General features: G+C 34.1%; 1 protein-coding gene across 4 annotated transcripts; it reads right to left on the reverse strand.

The window, feature by feature from the left end:
- LOC138334995 (clathrin interactor 1-like) lies at window positions 1-27134 on the reverse strand. 4 transcript variants are annotated; one of them, XM_069283886.1, is made up of 17 exons: window positions 26948-27134; window positions 25038-25239; window positions 24307-24445; window positions 22618-22752; window positions 22097-22259; window positions 21679-21726; window positions 16166-16358; window positions 15109-15271; window positions 14685-14751; window positions 13753-14089; window positions 13310-13396; window positions 12603-12698; window positions 8996-9073; window positions 6676-6796; window positions 4563-4622; window positions 1263-1373; window positions 1-271 (listed from the first exon to the last, which is right to left on the reverse strand). In XM_069283886.1, exons 1-17 carry the CDS (start codon window positions 26992-26994, stop codon window positions 138-140), a joined length of 2181 nt encoding a protein of 726 aa, XP_069139987.1. In that variant the 5' UTR covers window positions 26995-27134; the 3' UTR covers window positions 1-137. The 4 variants fall into 4 exon arrangements, with proteins under 4 accessions (XP_069139987.1, XP_069139988.1, XP_069139990.1 ...); XM_069283887.1 differs by lacking the exon at window positions 4563-4622 and having other exon boundaries at window positions 26948-27133; XM_069283889.1 differs by lacking the exons at window positions 1263-1373; window positions 4563-4622.

Raw genomic sequence — 27134 nt, forward strand, 5'->3', positions numbered from 1 at the left:
TTTCTTCACAAACCTGTTTTGACATGTCAATATCTCGTCCTTTGTTCCACAATACACACAGAGAAATATCACAGTGATACTCCAGAATGTCTTGGTCCATAATAAACTTTTAACAATTATAACAGTAATTACAGAGGTTATTTCTTTATATTTCCAAACGCGCTGAAGGCCTGGTCCGTTCGTTGTTGGAATGAAGACTGTCCCATCATGGAGGACTGCATGTTCATGGATCCCATCATCCCCATCCCCCCCTGCATATTTACAGCCATTCCTGTAACACAACAGAAAACAATTATGTATACATGGTGTACACAGACAATCACAGACAAAAAATGATACTCAGAAATCAGTCTATTACTGCAAACCAACTAATTTTTTGCAACAATTTGATTTAGTGTTTTCAAGCCTAATTATTTTTACACAGCATTTGCTCATGATTAAGAGTTGTATGGGTTTACTGTACTGTATTGGCAATTCCTTTTCATGATTTTTTCTTGTCTGCGAAATTTAATTGCACACAAAAATCAGTTGTTTTACACATTGTAGGTAAATATTTACCTCTAGTATAATGTACATTAAAGGGACAATTCATTCTACGATAACATTAAAATTTGTATATATATCAGAAAACCCCCAGTTCTAATGGAAATTAGATCAGTCGGTTTTACTGTGATATGTCAGAAAATCCCATGGTGGTGAAATGCGTGTGAAATGTTCAAACTCACTCACTGTCCGCCATTACACATTGTGGTCGAATATCTTGTATGCCGAACCCAGTCCCTTGCTCGTAGAGTAATGCTACTTTTGTCTAGAACTGCTCAAATCGCTCTGACAGAAGTGTGTTTACCTTATTAGGTGAATTGTTTTGCTTAAAAAATCATTATATCACCTCCACAGTGGTTATGTAGTTCATTTGTTTCACGTGCGTGACTTTGGCTCGGATATTGGTACAGCGTACATATTGTACCTGCTTAATCGTATTGATCAACGATTTGTAATAACAACGGTATCAATTAAAATACTAAACAATGACGTGGGATTTGTCAATATCTTATGTTATATGTTTCATAAGAAATGTAGAACAATACATTTATGCCATTTTTTGCATTTGGTTATGTAAAAGATTTAGCATGAGTGAATTGTCCCTTTAAAATTAACAGTCTTTTCCTGAAAATAACCAAAAATTCTTGAAGGAAAACATAGGTTTGGTAAAGGAAAATAAAAAGCACAGGTATATTTTAACAGTATACAATGGTGCGTACCCATTCCCTGGCCCATCATCGGCTGACCACTACCCATGACCTGCCCCTGGGGCTGGCCTACACTCATTCCAGACATGCCTTGGGTCAGTCCTGCCATCTGGTTGTTCATGCCTGCAACATGCAATGTGCAATTAGTAAAGGTAAGGGTAATGGAGTTAACTCCCTTGGACAGTACAATTAGTTAATCAATCAGTTTTTCTTACTTCATACAGGTGTTAGTTGTTTTAAAGTTATGGTTATTTCATTACGTATATTCAGGCACCATTCACTAATTAATTAACTAGTAATTGTTTTATTCAATATCAAAATACTAAATGACTTAATCATTACTGATTTAGGAAACAAATAAGCTTTAAACATGCATTTTGTTTTTTATGTGTCAACTTTTTAGCAAGTATTGTTAACTTATATTTTCAAAATACATCTGGTGCATAAAAGTTTGTATAAAAATAGATAGAAAAATGCTGAGAGCACTGAACTTTACATACAACATCCATTATATAACAATAATAGATAAAAGTGTAACATATGCTGTCATAGCCGTAGGCTTTCTACGTTCAAACATGCATTAGTATATATATACACATCTTCTGCAGGCAACTCCATAAAGTACAAAATCAAATCACCAGCTTTTACACTACATGTGTTCCAATCTCTACAATACCTAGGCAAGCTTGTACAACTAACTAGTGAACAATGTAGTGTTTTTGATACACAACAGATGTAAACTACGGTAAGGAAATCAAACTTCAAATTAAGTAACACGAAAGTGCATCTATAAATCTTTACTGGGAAACTAAAGGCCTTCCTAAAACAATCTACATGTACTTCAATAAAGAAGATTGGTCATACTTCATTAACCCATTTTCCCCTTAAATTCCATAATGGACTGGTCTAGTTTTTTATTTAAGAGAACCTACAGGTGTCTTTGGGGTGAATGAGTTATCGGTTATTCTGTTATCCTTAATGTATCATTTGATTATAACAATAAAATACACTATGTAGTATAAAGAAGGATCTTATCATGATCAGGTCTACATGAATTGATATTGTCATGATTTGAGTTAAAGATGCTCCATCGCCGACAGAGCATAAATGATATTCCTCAGTTGAAGAATAATTATTGTTTGATAGTGTGTATATATATGTCTAATTAACACAAAAATAATATAAAATAATTTATTTCCCCTTTGGTGCATGTGCAATCAGTACTTCCTTCCATATAGGATATAATGACACAGAATTTTTTCGGGATGCAATTAATTATTTTTCATATTTTTAACTTGAAGTAAAATTTGAAGCTCAAACTTTTCAATGGCGGTAATGGTGTAAAGTAAGTAACTTTTGTAACTGAAGAAAAATACTAAATCGTCTGCTCCTGTTTTTGATAGTGAAAAAATACCATTTGTCAGCGATGGAGCATCTTACAGAAACTTCATTTGCTATCAACTTGTAGTCATTTAGCTTATTGCTCAATCTCAAGACCAGTGAAGGCAGAAGCACATTTTCAAAACAAAATTGATCAGATTATAATATAGCTGCCATAAAATCATAACATATTATTATACTAGACTCAACTTTCTTGCTTTTGGAAAAGACTTTAACGCTTAGGTGTAAGTCCAGCAATTTAAATTTTCTGTGAAGTTCAAATATGTGCACAATTATGTTAAGTCTATGAAAAATAATATGATAATGATTTATGGCACGTATTTCTTGTGGTTATAGATAATATTACCTGGATGCAATGTATACTGACACAACAAAAGTTCAACTCTGTTATAACCAACACTGTGTATCTTAACTTATATATCTTATATATATTGCTATGTACTAGTTGTTACTTAGGGAGAGAACTTATATAGACCATGCCTGCTGTTAAATCCTTTTTCAAATAATATTTTAAAATAAAAAATTTTGAAATTGAAATTGAAACTCTGATATAGGTATTCATGTCTATAGATAAAAGGCCTTTAGTTACTCTATATTAAAAAAGACGATATGATGTTTAGCATAACTTATGTATTATGTATAACTTATTTGTGGCGGTAAACAGTTTCAAGATGAGATATGATGTTTAGCATAACTTATGTATTATGTATAACTTATTTGTGGCGGTAAACAGTTTCAAGATGAATGACAAAAATAGAAATGGGATGGTGCATCAACACCAAGGATTCATACAAAAATGACTTATTGTTTCGGATGGTTAGGCCATCCGTTATCAGTTTTGAGCTAAGTTAGAATGATAAATGAAGGGGTCATTGCTCCACTCTCTAAGATGAGGGTTTCTTTGGCTATATGCCTATTTTAAATTTCCCATTATCACTCAGATTTGCAAATTGATTTTACATACTGGTATGTATATGTAAGCAAAAGTGACAAATGCACTTTCTACCAAGTTTGAGGAAAATTTGTTCTGTTTCATAGAAATGATGAAGAATGGAAATCAACAAAAAGACAGGGACATCATTCTGTATATAGAATACTGCAAATGATGAACATGTAGCATATATAAATATTGGCTGTTAGAGCCTGAACATTTTTAAGATTGCTATGAAGTCTGACAAAACTCCATTGTCACAACCTTGCTGCAGTTATTGAATGGGAATTAAGTGTGGCAAACTTAATTTATCACCCCAGTTTTTTATGTACCCGATAGCAAAAAAGCTGACAGGTCAGACTCTGTGCAGGGTTGCAAAAGTTTCATGTAATCATCATCGATAATTACGACATCAGTTTAACAAGCATTTGTACACAACTTTGAAGCAGTTATTGCTGCATGGAAATGAAGTGTGATAACCCAAATTATCTCCCCTATTTTTAGTAAAGCAAAAAAACTTTATTAGGACGATCTGTGTAGAGCATCAATAGTTATTCATTATTATATCAAGATGATATCTGTTTATAAAGCTGACCATGAGTATATCATTCAAAGGGGGCAAAACATAAATTTACATAGTAACATATCTATCCTCATGTTTACGGGTATTCTTGGTATTTTTATTTTTATTTTCAGCATTTTCACAATGTCTTTAGAACATGCTTAACAGAATAAGATAAAATTATGATGAAATAGAAACCAATGAAGATAAAATGAGTTTAGAACAACTTAGGTCTCTATAATACATATAGTGTATATAGAAAGACATTCACTTGATTATATTTCAAAAATGTTACCATGACCAAACTAAACAACAAAATTAAGAGAAAAAGAAAAATCAAATCAAAAAATGCAGTTAGGAAGCAAAGGAAAGACAACTCTGATAAGTAGAGGCAATGTAGTCTCTGTGCCGTACCAACCTGGGGAAATGTAAACAAGACCAGGGTTCATTTCTGGACTCCAAACCATGGGGTTTAAGCCTTTATAAAAGATCAGGGAAATATTAGCACTACTACCTTCTACAAGCCTAATAAATCACCCATCAAAACAATAGCCATATCAATGCATCAGTCTTAAAGCATGATCAAATTATCTCCAACTTTTTGTCAGGATTTAAAAGAAAATTGAAGTGGAAAAAAAGGGAGAGATCCATAAAATAATTAATTGTGAAAGTTTGATTGTTGAATGCTGAATATAAGACAAACTAAATACTTTGGAGAATAGCGGAAAAAAACACCCACCTGTTTCAAAGTTAGCAAATTGTTGAAATTATATGTACCCATGTAATGTAAAACTTTTAAACAAAGAGTGCTTGATAAATACAAACGTTTGAAATGTGTGTGTTTTTATAAGACACAAATAAAAATTGATTTAAACTTCTCCAGAAATTTAACACAACTGGTCCTAGTTTATCTATATAATGTTATATCAGTTAAACACAACTACACTGTCATTTGTGTATGGTAACAATAAAGGGAGATAACTCTCACACTGGTGGTGTTAATATTTACCATCACCGTCTGTAGGCCAGCAAAGGAGGAATTATTTTTATATCAGTAAACATGGAATCATTATCATCATTGATTAAATAATTCATCTATTAACTAAATCATTGTTCCATTAATTAAATCACTATCTTAATTACTGATTTACAAATCAAATCACTGTTCTATTAAATAAATCACTGTACTATTAATTGAATCACTATTCTATTTATTAAATAACTGGTCTTTTAAATAAATCATTGTTCTATAAATAAATTACTGTTCTTTAATAAATCAGTTTGAATTGATTAAACCACTGTGTGTTATGTTCTATTAAGTCATTCTATCATACAGAAATATTAATGTATCTAATAAAATGCATCTTATACATTTGTTAAGAACATGCCAATTTTTCATGATTAGTTGATGCAGATAAGAAGTAACTTGTATCGATGTATATAAATCATATGTCACTTTATACTGTATAAACATTTTGCTAGCATTAACACTGATCTCTTTGTCTACAGTAGTAGTGTATATTTATAGAGAGAATATTTAGTGTCTTAAAGTATAAGCTGTATTTTGTCTCTCTGTCCCAAGCCAAATATATAACTTCATTTTATGACACGGATCATGACTGCACAACTTTATCCTGCAACATTCTACGACCTGTTTAAGTTTAGACATGCCAGTAATGTTGGCTTCATATGAAGGTAAACAAATTGGCTTACATGCTTAAATTCTAATTATTATGCAGCTATTTTCTATCTGTGCCAAATACAAAAACATATATATGTATAACAACGATGTAAATATTTGCTGCAGGATAAAATTGACCAACTCTATCATAACAATTTATTCATCTCTATTTCGTTATCATTAGAATAATGAAATAGGAATACTTTTGTTTGTAACCTAAGCTTGTAGTGAACCCATGCCATAATGAATATCTAAATACAAAGATCAATTAACTATTTCTTTAAATCTGTGAGAAACTAAAGGTTAATATCTAAGTACAATCAAAATATTATGTAACAGAATAAGTTTCCTGAAATAACTTGTACACAAAATTTGAATGAAGACATCTAAATTCTATTTCGCATTTGAACAATGAAGGCTTTGTTAATTATAACTGCCCATATTACAGGTACATGCAGGTAGTGTTTGTGATGTCATGTATGTGTTCAAGCACAAGGTCATAATTTTTTAAATTAAATATTTTTTTCTTTCTTTAAATATTTAGGTTAAAAATTCCGGATTTGTGATAACGCTGTTTAAAGTAAACATTTTTGTTATTTCTTTTAATATTTAGGTCAAAATTCAGGGTTTGTGTTAACACTGTCCCTGTATCCTTTTTAAACACGGAAACAGTTTTTGGGAAGTCTATTCAAATTATACAGAGGGACGCCATTCCCATTTTATCTGCATAGGACCTCATCATGTTAATCTATAATGTCTACCCTATAGGGCAGATAACTCTGTATCAGATAGAATAAAGTAAATGTATTTGATGTAACACAAAAGATTGACTGAATTAAAGAGTATCTACCTTGCTGTTGTAGCTGGTTCATGGTGGGCTGCTGTTGTTTCTGGAATTTGTTGACGGGGCTGAGGGCGTCCAGACTAATGTTGACTTTGCTGGCGTCTTTGGACCATGTGTTGGCATCCTTCTACACAAACGAACATAGAATTTAATTGTTATGCTCAATATTCCATCATTATCCCCATTACCCTCATTGTAAGAAGAACTAAAACCTATAAATCATCACAGCATAACTAGACATAAACCTTATTGCACAACTTAAATTTCTACCAATCCTTCACATATATAGATTTATTGTACAGAAAGCAGTAACATTTGGTCAAGATAATAATGTGTTATTTGTCCAAGCAATTTAAACATTACAGTCGAATCCACTTAATACTGTAACCCACTTTACTTTTGTGAAAACAACATTTTGCATCATCATGATCATTATTTCATGATCAAGTGTTCTTACTTACAATCGTGCATTTGTTTTTACAATTATTCGTGAAACATCTGAATTTGTGTTCAACCTCTCACAACATTAAAGAGGTTAACATAAGTCATTTTGAACTACAATATATACTCTGTACATACCCAGGTAAGCTACATATATCAATTTGATCTCTCAGGTAAGCTACATATATCTATTTGATCTCTCAGGTAAGCTACATATATCAATTTGATCTCTCAACGACAACCAAACCAATTAATTAAATCATACAGTACAACTAGCTTTTAAATCCTGTCTTGAACAATAAACCAAATTGTCACATACAATTTTTGCAATTAGTGTTTCCACATTGAAATCCTGTAACTAAGTTATGATTACAGATAACCGATTCAATATCATGAGTATGCTTATCTATTTAATCCTGTATCATTATTAAAGGCCCACTCCCTTTCCAGAATAAAATCTAAAGGTTTCTTAAAAACACTAATAACAAAAGAATATACATCGATGGCCTAAGATGAGGTTACGACACCAAATATATGCAAGATTTCTAACGTTCTCTGTTTTGCCGTCTGACGCAGTGATAGTCAACTGCCATGCGGTGTTTAGGACAACAGCAAGAAAAATAAAATGACCTGCGTTATGAAAATTAACATTTTATTTATTCTAACTAAACTGTTCGGAAGGTGATGATAGTGTGTTAGCAGCTGTTAGTTAATAACTTTCGGGACTCTACAAAATAATTGATCTCATTTTACATTCCCATTTTAAGAACTAAAAGTCGTTTCGGAAAGGTAGTGGGCCTTTAAACACTAGAATTAGGATACACCTTTAGTAGACTATAAATGTACACACAGAGAGAAGCATGGAGAGACGATACATGTATCATGATAATGAGAAACAAGATCCACTCTTTAGGTAGAACATCCAATTACAACATATATACATCATTTTCATTCTGTCTTTACATGTTACAGAATTACCTCCCTTGCAGGTAGGTGTCCATTGTGACGTCGTTATTTTTTTGAGCAAAATTAACATCATTTTCTCTGAAAAGTATGATGCTATGCTTGCAAACACAAGACGTCACAATCAATACTTATCCTTGTAAGGACAATAACTCTGTAATATGCACTTATAGTATATGGTATACAAAATATGAAAAAGATAAATGTATACTTATTATAACACGCTAATTAGTAGTATATTTTCAGAATTTTGGTGTTAAGATAGATGAGTTAAAAATTAGAAAGAAAATTATTTTCTGTTTATACATTTTATACAAAACACATCTAGATTTCAAAGTACAATGTTCTTCAAAAACACTTTATGATATGCTACATTGTAATTTTAATATAATTTGTTTTTAGACTTCCATATATGTTTTCTAGATGTTCCAGATATTCAACAACTATCCTGGAATGACACAATTAAAATTTTGAGACCTTGCATTTTAATTGCTTGCAAAGATTTGAAGCATTCAGTTCTGTAACTAGGTAGGATTCAATTCAAAATCTACTTGGCACTCATACTAAGTATTAGGGAATAATTAGAAACTTTTGACATTATCTTTAAATGAATATATCAATCAGCAATTTTCAGGGATTTTTAAATATTCTGTATTTGCATGTTACAGAGTTATCTGCCCTTGCAAATCAGTTTTGATCATTGTGTCATGTAGGGTAATCTTATTTTTTCCAGATAAAACAGCAATTTTTGCACATAAACTCTTACATTAAGGGCAGATAACTCTATAATTTGCAACGACAAAATATCAATCACAAGTACATCACCAGGACAGTTGTAAGCCTAGCACATTTCCTGGAAGTCTATGATTACCTCGACTCCTCAGCGACTGTGATTAGGGATGGTAAAAGAGGAAGTACCCACCTTAGGGGTGACTGTGGTTTGTGAGTGGGTGGTAGCTGAGATGGTTGTACTAGACAAGGTTGCCTCCTTGGAGACTGACTGTGAAAAGTGACACAGCAACTTAAGGTTAGCTCACAACACGACAAACAACACACCGTAACACTGTATCATCGCCTGTCTGGCACACAACTTTACAATATGCTATATCATTAAATCTGTGATTTTGTGATTTTTTTAAAAGAAGAATAATACTATATAGCTAATGCATGTCATAACAAAGTTTATATGCATTTATATACTATAAATACTGAAGAGAAATTAGACAGTACGTCTTACTTCCAAAAGTAGTAATTGAAAGTGCTCAACTTATTCACCCCTGAAATTTCAAAATGGACTGGTCTAGCCTTTGATCTAAGAGCCTAAATGTGTCTTCACGGGTGTATGAGTTAAGGAATCAACCAAGCAATGCAAGATTCTAATTGATATAAATATATATATATTTAAATATATTACAATTCTATAATATAATGATACTATCACACAAATGATATAGCATATTGAAGGAAAAAAGAAACAAAAATTACAATGATAATATAACAGAAGGAACCCATAAATAATAAGGTAAACTTAAAATAAACCAAATTACAGATTACATATGACAAGTTTACAATAGCAAAGATATACAGAACTTAAAAATATACAACAGGTTGACTGCTTTTTGTAAGTGTGAAATAATACAATAAAATATGAAGAAATAAAATAACCAAAAATAATGGACTCTACAACAATTTGTGAAAAAAAGCTTGGTGTAACATGATGTTTGTTTATAAAAACATGTACTAATTAATTGAATCTTTAAGAACATATGAATCATCAAAAACACATACATGTTTGCACATGCCAATTGAATGAGATTTATTGGTTTCCAATAATGAAATATTTAGTCATTCTCTAAGAACTTCAAAAATGCATGAACAATATCAACCAAACCCAAGCCAGGACCCTGAAATCTATACTTAAGCCAGATAGATCAACCTTTTCTCCAGGTACTCTGGCTGCTAACCTGACATGCCCTTAAATGACCCTGGCTGTTAATAGGATAAAACAAAAACAAGCTAATGCATTAGCAATCTTGTTGAAATGTGGAATACTGTAGAGGAATCCTGGGTGTGATAGATACATGTATATTAATTGAAATAGCCTATATACTGAGCTAGCATCAGGAGTGCATATGATTATATACATGCGGAAAAAGGAGCACCTGTTTCAAAAGTGAACTGTAATCTTCTTCGTAGCAAACACGGTACATTGGGCCTCTCCTTATCCAGATTAATATCCTTGACAAAATCTTATAAATTCAATTTAAACAGTCATATACATGTATACAAATAGAAACTTCTCGACGAAAATTAGACAAATAGATATAATCTATAATCAATTAGTATCAATTTGTATCAATTTGTAATTACCATGGTAACACCAACTACAAATCTGAGTAAAAAGAGGCCCACTGTACGATTCCATCCACCATGCTGTTGTGGCAGCCCCACTATAGGCAGATATATATACTGGTACATATACAAACATACACCTCAACCAATCTCTAACCTTAGCCTCAACACAAGGCAATGTCAATACAATGTAATTGTGGGGGGAAAAAACAACAAAACACGATAAGGGGAAAAAAGATTACAACACAACTAAAATAGCTTTCATAACTCATGTTTGGAGTACAAAAACTAGCATCTACAAATACACATGTCATGGTAACAAATGTGTACACAGAGCAGTTATATACAGGCATAAAGGGAGATAACTGCCTCCACAATATGATGTCCATCTTACTGTAATATTCATAATATTTTCCTGCCAGTGATGCATATGGTCATATATATATTCTGCCAAATTCTGGTACCAGATATTTTTATATCTGAATTTTGGTGACTATGATTTGTCTCAATATTTAGAGTCATTTCCTTTTACTGCAGTATCAGTAGAAGGATTCAAAATGATGAAGAGAAGTGAGTTAACTGGAGAAGCTTTGAGAAAGCCTTCCACCGACTGTATTGACATGTGAAGGGTCGTTTGGAATAATTCTTGAAACATTGCATTATGAAATTAATTGACAAACTACAGCCAGCTTTAGACGGCATGGTCAAGATGCTGCGAATAGGCACAAAAACATGCAGCATTCCATGGGTATCCAGCAATTGTTCTCAATATTTACATTTTGTTACGTATAACAGTCTAGATTCAAATCAGTTTCCACTTTTATAAGTAATTATCTGTACAACACAATTTTAAAACAAAACTTTAAAAAAACCCATCAAACCTTCTAGGTAACATAGTAGCGTTTTACCTAAGAAGATTGATGTATATTTTTTGTGTCTGTGTGGAACATGGCAGTAATCGTTTGATTTTTAAAGGCCCACTTCCTTTCCGGAGCAAAATTTAAAGGTTTCTTAAAACATTAATAACAAAAGAAAATATATATCGATGGCTTAAGATGAGGTTACAACACTAAACATATGCAAGATTTCCTGTCTAATGAACGATAACAGTGGAGATTCATTTCGCTGTTTTGCTGTCTGGCGCAGTGATAGTCAACTACCGCGCGGCATTTAGGACGACGGCGGGAAACATAAAACGACCCGCGTTATGAAAATTAACATTTTATTTATTCTAATTAAACAGTTCTGAAGGTGATGATAAGTGTGCTAGTAAACGTATAGTTAATAACTTCTGCGACTCTACAAAATTATTGATCTCGTTTTACATTCCTATTTTAAAAATTAAAAGCCGTTTTGGAAAGGTAGTGGCCCTTTAACATGATATAAAATGTTGTACACTTGTCAGATTGACTTTTCAGTTTTTGTCTTGTATCACTAATAACATTAATTACGTCACAGTATTTTTGTGTACAATTGTATACATGATGTTGTATTAAAATCATTAATACTATTGACACAATGTAACATTACAGGTATTATAAGATTAATTCAACAGGTACTTAATGAATACAGCACCATATATATAGTAATTTCAACAAATCCTGTACATACACGTTTCTTTGATAACAAACAGTGACTACATGCTTAAAGCTGGGTAGACATCAGTCAACTACAAACAGTCCAACACCAGCACCTTTCACAAGGTTTATATACAATAGGTGATTACATATCTCAGTGGGCAGGTATATATAAACAGTAGCAGGATCAACAGGTAGTCATCAACACTGTATGATTTGTCTTCCATTCAATTAATTATCATAGCTTTTTGCTTTTAATTCCACTTCGACTATGATAATTTGATAAATTAAACCATTTTTGTGTAAAAACAAGAGGCAGCGGATTGTCAATATGGCTATATATACATATATGCCTTCATCATCATTTTTTTTTTAAATAAGAATATTGACAAATACACAAATCATTTGATGGACTTTGTACCTGTTTGCATAGCTAAGTAAACCTTTCCTTCTCCACAACCTTCAAGTAAAACTACAATGCATATAACCAGCAAGGATCCTTAATAGCAGAGTGTCAAACCAGTGCAAAAACCCATACCAACCTGGAGCAGCATTCCATTGGTGCAATGTTAGTAAACCAACCAATCACAAACCACCTACCTTGATGGAGCCTGTTGATGACATACCCATGCCAGATGGGTAGCCTCTTCCCATTGGCTGGAGTCCTGGTGCCATCATATTACCCTGCATCATTGGCTGTAAATAAGAAACATGTGAAATACAATTTACCTAAGTTACCTGGTACACCTCTGGCAACCTGACACATCAAATAAGGATTTAGTAGTTGGGTTATCACTTCATTTACATAACATTACATAGCATGCATGGTTTCCTGGAAGAAGCTGGTTACCACTTCATTAGACAACAATCATGATTGCCATGTCTACAACAGCATAGTTACAGTACAGGGATTTGTTCTTTATGACGACAAACCACTATCAGACTGCTTCAACAGAAACCATCATGGGGGAACTAGGGAAAATACCATGTGTCTCTGAATTTTTATTGAGTTTACAAGCATGGAATTCTGACAATCCCATTCCCCTGTCATCACTGAATATAAGTCTGTTCTTATAGACCTTTGAGACAATTTTTTTATATTATGGGCAAACTAAACTCCATGATCATTTCAAAGTATGTATATAATTTCACAATTGTTGTTAGATCTTCAGCTGTCAGTCCACATGACAACTTATTTCAATCATACCCTATGGCACATTTTTGAACTTTATTCTTGAAAGTTGTTCATATTGGACATGGATGTTTATGTAATACTTTTGTTTATGTATGCCTAGATTTGTGCATACCTGCTGCATGCCCATATTTGGCATGCCTCCGTACATGTTGGCAGCGGGTATCATGCCTGTAGGCTGCATGGCTGGAGTCATATTCATCTGTAAGCCAAGTTTATACCGTTACATACTTTCTACAATTATATTCATCTGTAAGCCAAGTTTATACCGTTACATACTTTCTACAATTGAATCTTGACATAATGTATATCAAACTCATAATTGCATGGAATAAGCCGTTAGATTTTAAACATTTTGTTGGACTCAAATAAATAAATTAGGAAAATTCAAACTGAATAATGGATAAATCAAAATGATACCATGGTCCTGACATCTTCTAGTTAATTGCTTGTACTTTATATACACAATACTATTTTTAGTGGTATAGAATAGCTTTTGAATAGTTATAAATGCCAGATTCTCTATTACAAATCCTAGTAAAAGCCGACCCTACTTACTGCATTCCCTTGCATAGGAACCTGTGAGGCTGGGGCCATCCCCATCATCATGGGTTGACCAGAAAAGTTCCCCATCGATGTCATCGGTTGTGCCATCGGTTGTGCCATCGGTTGTGACATCGGTTGTTGCATCATGTTTCCACCCATCGGTGTGACAGGTTGTGATGCCAACGGTTGCATAGGGACATTTGGCTGTGTTGGCTGAGCTGGCATGGCCCCACTAGCTCCGCCAAACATATCAAATAGATTATCATCCCCAGCCTTTACTGTGGGTACTGGAGCAGCAGACCCACTCCCCGCGTTAAACGCTGTGAAATCTGCAAACTCGGTATTGTTACTGGAAATGGTAAACAATAAATTAGTGGTATTGAAATTGGTTAACCTGCAGTTAATAAGAAAATGTTTCTAAGATTTTTAATGTCTCCATACCAGAAATTTTGTGTCAAGAGATTTCCTGAATTAAGGATAATTGATGATACTCCGCCCCGATTGTTTTGAAGGGGCACCAGAGGTTACGGTGTTCTGATATGTTCAAATCTCAAATGGAACAGCTGCCAAAGACTGACGGTAGGCAAATATTTTTTGTGTTTTTGTTTCTAAAGACGCTCCACTGCCGACAGAGCATAAACGATACTCATAATTTGAAAAATAATTGATGTTCAATCGTCTTTATATGTGTCTAATTAACACAAAAAACATAATAGAAAATAATTTATTTTGCTTTTGATGACTGCTCAAACAATCTTCATTCCATATAGGATAAAGTGGCATGGAATTTTTTTGGGATGCAATTAATTATTTTTGGTGTTTTTATCTTTCAGTAAAATGATCTGCTAATTTTTTTCAAAAGTGGTACCGGTATTGGTGCTGAACTGACCTTCACAGTTGATAAGATGTAAACCACAAACAACTGTCCTAAACTTGTTACTTACCCTGTTGATGCTGTGCTTGTGTTACTTTGAAATTGTGAGAAATCAGCAAAATCTCCTGTAGCTGTACCTAAAAATAGAATATAACCTCGTACACCAGAATTACACAAGCATTTTGCTGCATAAGGATTTTGCATATGTTTTAATATGCTTAAATGTTGCAAGAATCCAAGAGAAAACATAGATTGTGATTTTAATTGATTTCAAAGAATCATATTACCAAAGAAGTTCAATATGCACCTACACAATGTCATATATATCATGAAAATAAGCTCAATTTGTTCATATTATAGTTTAATTTGAAACTTATATATCTAATCTTTAATGTGACATTTCTAGTCTGGATAATAACATGTCTTGAAGTATTTTCTAATTCTGACCAGAGAATCCATTGTCATAATTCTAATAAAGGATATATATACTATACCTTGTGGTGACGTAGCACCTCTCGGGTTGAAATCTCCGTTTGAGTTGGCAGACTTGAAGTCAGCAAAGTCTGCGTTTTCCTGGGAGTTATCTGCCCCTCCTAGTCCCATGTCGATGAGACTTGGACCATTGTTGGCTAAACTATTACTACTACTGACTTGAGACTGAAAAAAAAATCAGCATATAAACAATGTCATATCAGTTAATTCATCTGTGATGTCAAGGGAATTTTAGAAGAGAAGAATTGTTTCGGAGTGTACAAAATGAAAGAGATTTTGATATCACAACACAATATAACATCATATATATCTTTTTCTTTCTAGAGGAGACCCTTTTTGTAATTTTCTTTTAGTATTAGCAGGGAGAATTTTCTTGTCAATTCATCTGTGTTTGCACATTACAGATATATTTCTTGTGGGTAGATATTGATTGTGACATCAGGTGTTTGTGATCGTAACATCATATTTTAACAGAAAAAGACAAAAGATTTAATCATAAAATAATGAAGTCACAATTAATACCTTCCCACAAGAGAGATAACTTGGTAATATGCAAAGTTGGAATAAATATAAATAAAATAAATATAATAAATACTAAATATTTATTTTTTTATCTTTCTTGTCATTTCTTCCACTTGTTCATGATTATTCAAATTTGTAAAATTATTTTCATCACAGTACATTAATGTACTAACCCCTTGAATAATTACATCAAATTTGTAAAATTATTTTCATCACAGTACATTCATGTACTAACCCCTTGAATAATTACAACTATATTGGAAATACTGAATTAATCCAATAACACTTATCCGTGTAATGTCATTTATGGTTTTGATTTGTAAATACTTTACAATGTCTTTCCCATTGTTTTTTTCTTCTTTTATTTTTAGTGAACAACAATCAAATCTTCGGTAAGTTTATACAACGGTTTCTCTACCTGACAGGGCAATGTAAGGCAATTGAATACATTAATAAACCCCAATACAGTCTTTACTGTTAACGTTGCCTCAATAATTCCTGATTATTTTCTGTGTATCATATAAAGGCGATACTTACAATTGAGTCTTTGTCTTTACCATATGTTGATGCTGCACCAAGGTCAAGTTTTTTTGCTGACCTTGACCTTCGGTTGTGTGTGATTTTTTCTGTACGTGTAGTGTGTGTGCGTTCTACGGAAGTGTATTCCTCATCATCGTCTTTAAAATCGAAATCATCTTGGTCGTTATTTGATCGGTTTTCTGGCTCATCACTGAAAACACAAAAATCAAAATTGTACTTAAAAACGTATACATTTTATGCTTTTCATATTTGTGGTTTAGCAAAAAGTACAGGTTGTGAGGCAATAGCAGGCTCCGCTCAAAACAGTGTTCTCCATGTCGATTATTATTATGTTTTAAATACATGAATACAAATTATATATTTAATAAGTCTATATTAGATGATACAAGTGTTAATCATTCCTTTTGATAAAAATAATGAGATAAACAGAAATAAATGATCTGATGTACTTTTGAGTGAGTATGTGGGGTTACAAGGAGTTTATACTGGAAAATTACAGGAAAAGAAAAAGACCCCAGCTTACTCAGACAAGCATGAAACTTAACATCAAATAGGAGACATAGAAAAAAAAACACTGAAAACCCTGGTTTTTCAATAAAAGATAATTTGGCCTATTTTGACCTAGCTCCTCATACCATGGGTGTCTGTTAAGACCTACATGCTACTTACTTTAATTTTTCTATTTTCTTCTACCTTAAAGTTTATAATCAAATTAACAAACATTGCTGAAACATGAATTTCTTGTAAGGTGATTCGGTTCAATAAATTCAGTTTTTGTTGTAATTGAAATCTGGTCATGAAAGATTTCTGCAAAATCTAATTTTTTCTTTCTTGTTCACTTATATTACTGGATGTTGATCAATGATCATGATCACACAGCCTGTATCAATATTTATATCAATTTATCTGATAACTGGTTCGTCCATGCAGCCATCGTGGCTATGTCGTAAATATTGTAAGACAAATGTGTAACACTATTGTGACATCACAGGTAATAATGACGTCATAATCAAAATATGATGTCGTACAAAATTTTGTCTCGGTAGACGGAAACGTCAAATTCTGAGTCTGATTTTGCCACCCTTGAAACAAAATTGAATTGAAAGTTTTGTCTATATTTCCATAAATACTAGTTATGTGATAAATAGAATCTTACACTCGAGGCTACATCATTTGAAATTTATTAAACAAGTTCAATAAATTGATATATGCTACAAGCCTTTAGGCGAATGGTATATCAAATTATTTAACGAGAACCCTAATATATCTCATAGTGAAATGTGTTTATCAACATGCAATCAAACAAGGGAGACAACTGTTCCTATCTTGATATGTCATAACAAGCAAATAGATAAGGTATAAATGTACTTTATTCTTCTGCTGAAAATTTATATTTATTCTTTATATGAAGACATGCCCACATTGGATGCCAAGACAGTACCAAACAGTATCCAGGTCAAAGTCCAAAGGACAGCATTATATACGGTGTGCCCTCATTTCATGCAGAACATTTTCAAAAGTCCCAGTTTGTTAGTAATGGTTATGATACAGGTATTAAAAAAGCATTACCGGGTATGTACGACTGCAGTGTATCTGAAGATTACACAATGATATTCAAGGTCATATTGAAAACACATTATATTAGTGTATTGTTTTTTTTAATAAATTCTCTCGTACATGTATATATATAACTTTTTTTTTTTTAAATTCCATTTCTTTTAAGTACTTGCATCTAATACACCACAACTTGAAAGTAAGGAAAGTCAATCATTATAATACTAAAGCATCATTTGATATTTCATAGATACACCAATGTACCTTAATTTTCAGAAAAAACGACCTTCACAGATTTTATCTACATGGACAATTACTGGCATTTTTCAGATACATTTTTCTTTAATCTTGTCAAATCAGCTATTCTCAGCTTTAGTCTATTATACATATTGGGTATGAAAGATTTTCACAGTCCAAAGACAGCAATGTTCCTGTACTACAAACACAAAGATTATCTGATTATCTCCTTGTTTTAAACAATGTTATTAGCACACAAGTTGTTAGTGCAACAAAAAGATAAAACATTTGTGTAACCTCTAATTTACTGTGCTTAATACTCACTCACAAGGTGACAACTATGTTTTAAAGGCTGACAGACCAATATTATGTTAAATTTGTTATAATTACGGTATTCAGGTAAAATGACTGGTAAAATTAATACTGTAATGTGTTATACTAATGACTGGTAAAATTAATACTGTAATGTGTTATACTAATGACTGGTAAAATTAATACTGTAATGTGTTATACTAATGACTGGTAAAATTAATACTGTAATGTGTTATACTAATGACTGGTAAAATTAATACTGTAATGTGTTATACTAATGACTGGTAAAATTAATACTGTAATGTGTTATACTAATGACTGGTAAAATTAATACTGTAATGTGTTATACTGTAATAATACTGATTATACTAGACGGTAAAATTAATACTGTAATGTGTTATACTAATGACTGGTAAAATTAAAACTGTACTGGTAAAATTAATACTGTAATGTGTTATACTATTATTTATCAAAAACACTGGAATGAAAAATGGAATGCCACTTTACAACTAATTCTAGATATAAATCATGTTAAATGAATGTCAGACATGTAGTTAGCAATGTGATTTTGTAATACATTCATGTAGAAATGGCAATGATTGTAATTTTATTTTTTGTTAATATTTTCAACGTGTCATCAGCATGCATATTAGTCCAATATACCAATTGTTAATTATATTTTGTAATATATAGTTAATATCAGTAGCAATGCAATGGTGTTACAATTATTATATTTATATATATATAATGGTGCAGTAATTATATTATATGAAATGGAAATATATTATTACAGTAAACTGATATGCATAGACTACTGTAAGTTATATTAATAATGCAAATGAGAAAAGAACAAAAACATGTGTAAACAAGCTAATAATACAACATATAACTTAGTGAATAACTCTACCGTCAAAGTTAACTTATGCCCTGAATTCAAGTTTTTAAATATTCAAAGTTCCTATGTAGGAAAAAACACCCCTCCAGCCCCCATGCCAAAATTTATACAAGTTCTGTTCCCTATGTATACCAAGTGTATTGGTGGGCCAAATTTAGTTCAATCATACAAGTGGATCTTGATTAAAGTAATTTTACCTATTATTCCCCTATTGGGCCCTTTCCCTCCTGCCCAGAGACCCAGAGCCCAAAATTTTTACTTCCCTTTTTTATTCTACGATACTTCTGGCCAAATCTGGTGATATTCATCCGACACTCAATAAGTACGAAACAAGTACTTTTAAAACTCTGCTTAACAGTATTATCTTTTTCCTCAAAAATTCAACAGTTCTCCATTCCTGATGACCTATGAACTCTTACAATCCAAAACACTATTATAACAAGTGATTTAAAAGGATGTTACCCACAATTCAGGCTCCTGCCCCCTGGGGGTCAAGAAACATTAATACAATTTTCCCTACGGATATTTCGGAAAATTTGGTTAAAAACCATGTTTAATTGGGACAAGTAGTGCGATTGATAAAATTTTAACTCTATTTCCCCTATTGGCCCTGCCCCTCCTGCCCCCTGGGGGTCAGAGCCAAAATTTATACAAGTTCTGTTCTCCTTCCCCCACGGATGTTTGTGGCCAAATTTGGTTACAATCCATGTAGAACTCTATGACAAGTAGCGATTTAAAGGATTTACCTCTATTTCCAATATTGGGCCCCGCCCCTCCTGCCCCCGGGGGGTCAGAGCCAAAATGTATACAAGTTCTGTTCCCCTTCCCCCAAGGATGTTTGTGGCCAAATTTTGTTACATTCCATTCAGAACTCTATGACAAGTAGCGATTGATAGAATTTACCTCTATTTCCCCTATTGGGCCCTGCCCCTCCTGCCCCCTGGGGGTCAGAGCCAAAATTTATACAAGTTCTGTTCTCCTTCCCCCACGGATGTTTGTGGCCAAATTTGGTTACAATCCATGTAGAACTCTATGACAAGTAGCGATTTAAAGGATTTACCTCTATTTCCCATATTGGGCCCCGCCCCTCCTGCCCCCGGGGGGTCAGAGCCAAAATGTATACAAGTTCTGTTCCCCTTCCCCCAAGGATGTTTGTGGCCAAATTTTGTTACATTCCATTCAGAACTCTATGACAAGTAGCGATTTAAAGGATTTACCTATATTTCCCCTATTGGGCCCCGCCCCTCCTGCCCCCGGGGGGTCAGAGCCAAAATTTATACAAGTTCTGTTCCCCTTCCCCCAAGGATGTTTGTGGCAAAATTTAGTTACAATCCATGTAGACCTCTATGACTAGTAGCGATTTAAAGGATTTACCTCTATTTCCCCTATTGGGCTCCGCCCCTCCTTCCCCGGGGGGTCAGAGCCAAAATTTATACAAGTTCTGTTCCCCTTCCCCCAAGGATGTTTTGTGGCCAAATTTTGTTACATTCCATTCAGAACTCTATTACAAGTAGCGATTTTAAAGGATTTACCTATATTTCCCCTATTGGGCCCCGCCCCTCCTGCCCCCGGGGTGTCAGAGCCAAAATTTATACAAGTTCTGTTCCCCCTCCCCCAAGGATGTTTGTGGCCAAATTGGTTACAATCCATGCAGAACTCTATGACTAGTAGCGATTTAAAGGAAATGTTGACGGACAGACGGACGACGGACGGACGGACGGACGGACGGACGGACGGACGGACGGACGGACGGACGACGGACGACGACGGACGCCGGACGCCGCGCCATGACATAAGCTCACCGGCCCTTCGGGCCAGGGTGAGCTAAAAATGTTCCTCAAGTTTTAAATTATTTATTGTGAAAAGGCTCCATGTCATGATGCAGCATGCAGTTAAGTTAAATCTGTTTAGATTCAAATTAATGATTATTCCACCGAGTTATTTCCCTTTGACCAGAGTTGCTTCCTTTTGTTTTCAGCTGTATCTTTGATATGTCCGACAGCCAATAAGGCCGAAACAAGTACTTGTAACTATCTGCTTACAGTATTATCTTTCCTGGTTTCAAACTCCAAACATCAGGCGACAGTTCTCACCACTGATGACCTATGACCTTCTCAACACTTTATGACCTTTAACCTATATAGCTATTATTACTGTCTTAATTAAACTATAATATGTACATTGTATAATGTGTAACAAATTGAAATTGTTGAAATGTTTAGATTTGAGATTTCCACCTGTTATTCTTATATTTGTTGCCTTGAGTAAAACACAAGTTATAACAGAATCAAGTATCATTTTTTTTTATAATCCTCTAAATATTTCAGCATGTCAAGATAAATTCTTTGTCAATTAATCCCAGGAGTGCCATTTCAAACTGAATATAAGGATAATGAGATTTATAATATCATATAACATATTACAATCTATGCCGAGGGAACTGAAAACTAATACAACACCAAAGTATGCCATGCTCCAAGGCTTGGTCCAGTTGACCAGGCTAAACTCTCACCTAAAGTCTGTTAAACTGCTTCTGCGGGCTGCAGGAATCTTGCTTGAACTAGAATTAATGAATATTTCACAAAATGTGGTGATTTTATGCATTGAAAATCACCAGTATCTTATAGGTTTCCAACTGAAATGTTAAATATGATAAACAGCGCTGTTCTTAATTATGAAATGTGAAATCTGTATACATGTACATGTATGTGTCTATGGCTTTCCTTCACATATATGATCATATATGTATTGAATTGGAAAAACTAAGTTTCTGTACTAAGATGGTGAATCATATTACTAATACAATCAACGAAAGTTAGAGGGATGAAATACAGCAGTCTGAATATTGTGCACCTTACATTTTGGGTTCTGATAAAGTAACTTAATAAATGAATGTTGCGCCGACACCTTAACAGCCGCCCCTTATTTACCTGTAATCCACTACATCGTCTGGCCCTTTACGTCCTTGCACTTTGTTCCACAATCCTTTCACTTTATCTACAGCTTCCCCAGCCATTGTCTTTCGACCGCTATCCCACTCTTCAATTTCATCCATTCGGTCACGCCTCGATGGTTCCTCGTCATATCGGTCACCTGTAACAGATAGACAATTCAATTTACACAACAGAAATATCACATTCTATCTCAAACCTTTTTAATTGTCCGTAAAACTGCAGACAGTTCAGAAGAAAAAAAACCTGACCAAACACAAGCCTGCAGAGACTTCCTCTGATGGAAGAATTGAAGAGCAGTACACTGGTTGACTGTGTTGCATTAAAGTTGGACGTAGCTTTCTCAGTAATCTTTAAAAGAAATCTCTGCAGGTCTGTGACTGGTCTGGTTTTTTCTTCTAAACTGCCTTCAGTTTCATTATGAAATATTGTTAAAGAGTGGATATAATGACAGTGACAGTAACCCCTGGAGTATCAAGGATGTTACTAATGTTACTTACTGTATCTACTCCCCAGCGAACCTTCTCCAGCTACTCCAACATATTTGTCCTTATTCTTTTTCGCCTTCTTTCTTTCCTCTCTTAATTTCTCATCATTCTGAATGAATTCTATAAGTTCTTGTGTCTTTTGTCTCACTGCAATGGATAATATCAATTTATTGACCTATATAACATTTGATAAATATCTATATCATAAAACAAGAGGCCCAGAGGGCCTGTATCGCTCACCTGGTTTTTTGTTAGTAATTATCACAATACTCTGACAATTAGAAAAATAAGCAAAATTGACTCCCAAAGTTTAATTTTGAATCACAACCATACAATGATGCTATTGATACCATACAAATATGCTATCCAATACATAGGTTCAGAGACAAAATAATTTATATGAAAATAGTAGCCTAATTGACCTTTTTGACCTCGCATCTATTGCCGTTTAAGGCCCCGGGGGTCAGCCCTATCATTTGTACAATTTCAAATCCCAACCCTATTAGGATGCTACCATTGCATTATAAGTGCTCTTCCATTCTTAGTTGCAGAGAAGAAGTCGTTTATATGGAAATAGTCAAATTGACCCCTTTTGACCCCGCCCCTCAGGGCCCCCGGGGGGTCAGCCCCATCATTTGCACAATTTGGTATCCCCACCCTATAAGGATGCTACCATTGCATAATGGGGTGCTATACCATGCTAAGTTGCAGAGAAGAAGTCATTTATATGAAAATAGCCAAATTAACCCCTTTTGACTCCGCCCCTCAGGCCCCCGGGGGGTCAGCCCTATCATTTGCATAATTTTGAATCCCCCACCCTATAAGGATGCTACCATTGCATTATGGGTGCTATCTCATGCTTAGTTTCAGAGAAGAAGTCGTTTATATGGAAATAGCCAAATTGACCCCATTTGACCCCGCCCCTCAGGCCCCCGGGGGGTCAGCCCCATCATTTGTACAATTTTGAATCCCCACCCTATAAGGATGCTACCATTGCATTATCGGTGCTATCCCATGCTTGGTTTCAGAGAAGAAGTCGTTTATATGGAAATAGCCAAATTGACCCCTTTTGGCCCCGCCCCTCAGGCCCCCGGGGGGTCAGCCCCATCATTTGTACAATTTTCAGTTAGTAGCCCATAAGGATGCTACCAGTCAAATTTGGTTTGAATCCATGCGACTCAGACGGTTATGGATTTAAAGAAATCGATTGTTGACGGACGGACGGGACGGACGGACGGACGGACGGACGGACGGACGACGGACGCCGCGCCATGACATAAGCTCACCGGCCCTTCGGGTCAGGTGAGCTAAAAAACAGAAGAAAAGTAACAGAAATATATAGATTAGTCTGTATGTATACAATCACAGATGTTTCTCTCTCTATCTGACAATCAAGCACTGAAATGTATTTTTATAAAATTAACAGTCAACTACTGCTCACATAATATACTAATCTAGGCCTTAATTTCTCGAAACAAAAAGACTATATTCTGAATTACAGTCACTTTATTACAATTACTTCAAAACAAAAACAAAAATATAGTTGTTTTTTATTGAAAAATTGGTGCCAAAGTGCAGACTTCTCCTCCTATAAACTACCAGACCAATGCCCATAAGGAAATCTCTGAATCAGTTTTGATTAAATTGTAAAAACAGATGAATCAAAATATCTTCATATCATATATAATATATCCTAATCACCATTTAATCCCTGGTCCTTTCCGTGTTCATCTGTAAATGTGTAGCTCTCTAGACTTCGGAGGTCATAAAGGTGCTCCCTTGAGCTGGTAACAACACGCTCAGACCCATTCTTTAGTAGGTAGGTAAGTAACAGTAACGACTGCAATTAAAACCAACAAGTCAAATCACCACATCTTCAAACCGGTACAGATCATATCAGTATAGATAAACAAACAGCTAGGACAGGCATGATAGCTTTTATCATATGTTTATAATTATAAGCTAATAAAACATTACAAAGAGCTAAGCTTGGTATATGATAACAATGTTAAAGTGCAATAGTATTTGATTTCCTACGTCATGTGATTACAACAACAAACATGATATTCTTTTCCAAGAATGCAGTGCAAGTTTTTCTCATGGAATAATGATGCTGCAATCAATTGGGAAGAAAACTCTGTAATATATGCAAAAACAGGAAATAATCAAATGAAATTGACGTTATGATTCCGATTCTTAATAATCATTTCATCATAAATGTTTCTCATTCTTGCAAAATGGTTCAAAAGGTCAACCATATGCATTACCTTACTATCATGAAAGAATAATTAATGTTTGAACATATGAACTGACAGATTTTTGAAATTAATCTTGGAGTAATGTCGGAAAAATATCAATGCAGTGATCATGACAGTAATGACATAATTATCTAGGCATCTTAAAGTATGTTTAACATAAAATCATAATCACACCTTGTACACCCTTCTCCAGTTTTTCTTGTTGTCATGCAGCATTCGTTTCCACAGCATACCCATTACCTCAGGAAAGTGTTCATATGTGAATGTGTAGCGTGCGATTTCCTGCATCAGTGTACCATGAGGTCCCCAGGCCTCGTCACTTGTGGCCTCTCTCACCTTCGTCTCCACCTCGGAGTAGTTCATCACCACATTGGTGCTGAAAAATTTTAAAATCATACTGATATATAGCTTCAAATAATTCTTCACTACAATGGTGCTTTAAGATAGAATTACTGGTCTTGATTCGTACAGAATTGGTACATTATACAGGGGTTTCAAGATCCCAAAATGATGTTCGTAAAATACAATTTAACACTGATTATGATCCCAGTGTTTTTCCTGGGTATTTTGGGAAATTGCCACCTGGTGAAAATTGGGAAATTTTGTGCGACAAAAGTAGGAATGAAAAAATTTAAACGGTGTTTATGGAAATTTTGGAAAAGGAAGAAAAGGACAATTAATATGATTTTCTAAGAATCAAGTGTACAAATGGATATTAAAATACAACGTTCAGACTTGGGATTTACAGAATTTTTTAGTTTCGCCGCACAAAATATGCGTCAACTCACTGATTTGGGAAATTTAGACATAGATTTGGGAAAAAATAACAAAAAATATGATTGGGAACGGGGCCTTATTTCGGCAGGAAAAACATTGAATCCCAAGTTCCAGTGATTATGACATCACAAAAATCAAGTCACAATCACGAGCACTTGAAGGTGGGATTAAACCACGATTTACCCATGTCTTTTTGGGACCTTGAAACTGCCGTATTAGTGCTGTTCATATATCTTTAATTTTAAAGTCACCAATACTAGTATATATGTGGCATAGATCAAGAGGTTTTTTTTAGAGGTTCCAGAGAAGCCACATCACCAATCCTGACAATTAATTTTCTTTAAAAAGCATGCACTTTCACTATTTCTCCAACTTTTGTACGCACAGAAACCCCCTAAGAAATTTGAGAACCTGTTGCAGATAGATCTTATAAATTCTCTGCATGAATCGGTCACTGATTTAAATGCATACATGTGCAAGTTTTTTTTATAAACTGTTTACTGTAAATATTACAACGTGTACATCCATAATTAACTTCAAATTTACAATGAACATGTAGTGAGCAGTCTTAAAATGAATTTGTAATTATATGTTAATAAAGTTAGTAATATGTTAACAAGAAAAGAGACCTCACCCCGCGGACACTACAAATGTATGAACATTGAACAAGCTACACTGCAAAATTATTCAATTAATTCTACAAATACTTTTTTAGTTATCCGTATTGCTGATCATGTAAATCGTAAATTGTTTGAACTTTGTTTACGAGTACAGTATGGAAGGGGGCCTATTTTGAACTATTCGATCTGGTATGGCAAAATGTTAGGATGCAGATCTAGAGATATTGATGGAAAGAGGGAGGGGTGCACATTAATTTATCGACTAATGGATTTATCTTATTCACTGTCACAATATTGTAACAATATGCACACATCATATTTATCATTTCCATGTTTCATACTTTAATTCAAAGACTAATACGTGGCAGAGACGGTTCAAACATATTTCACATTCCAAAAAAATCAGAGGTGTTGACACTCCCCCACCACCCTTTCAACAGAGAATCGATCAACTACGTCGATTAAACTAATGCCAACAATTTCTTTACATTGTCAGATATATTAAGAAACAATGTTCCATTTAAACCGAGTAAAATTGTCTACATAAATAGGCAAAATCATTTATTTACGAAAAAATAAATATTGACATCGAAACGTCAAAGCGGAAGCCGGTGTCGACGTGGAAGGTCAAGGCCTGCCGTGACATCCGTTAGACAAGCGATATAAAATAGCAAAATATGTACTTACACCTTATCTGTTAACTCCCGTAACTTCCACATTTTATCGGCGAACATTTGAATATTGTATTGGTTCTCTCTAAAATATCCCAACCCCCGAGGTTAGTATGATGATTGGGGATTCCTCGGCTATGGGTTTTCACTGACAAGATGATCGCTTTGGTTTATGTCACGTGACCAAGCTAATCGGTTATTTT

This window comes from Argopecten irradians, chromosome 11 (genome assembly GCF_041381155.1).
Source record: "Argopecten irradians isolate NY chromosome 11, Ai_NY, whole genome shotgun sequence".
NCBI lineage: Eukaryota > Metazoa > Mollusca > Bivalvia > Pectinida > Pectinidae > Argopecten > Argopecten irradians.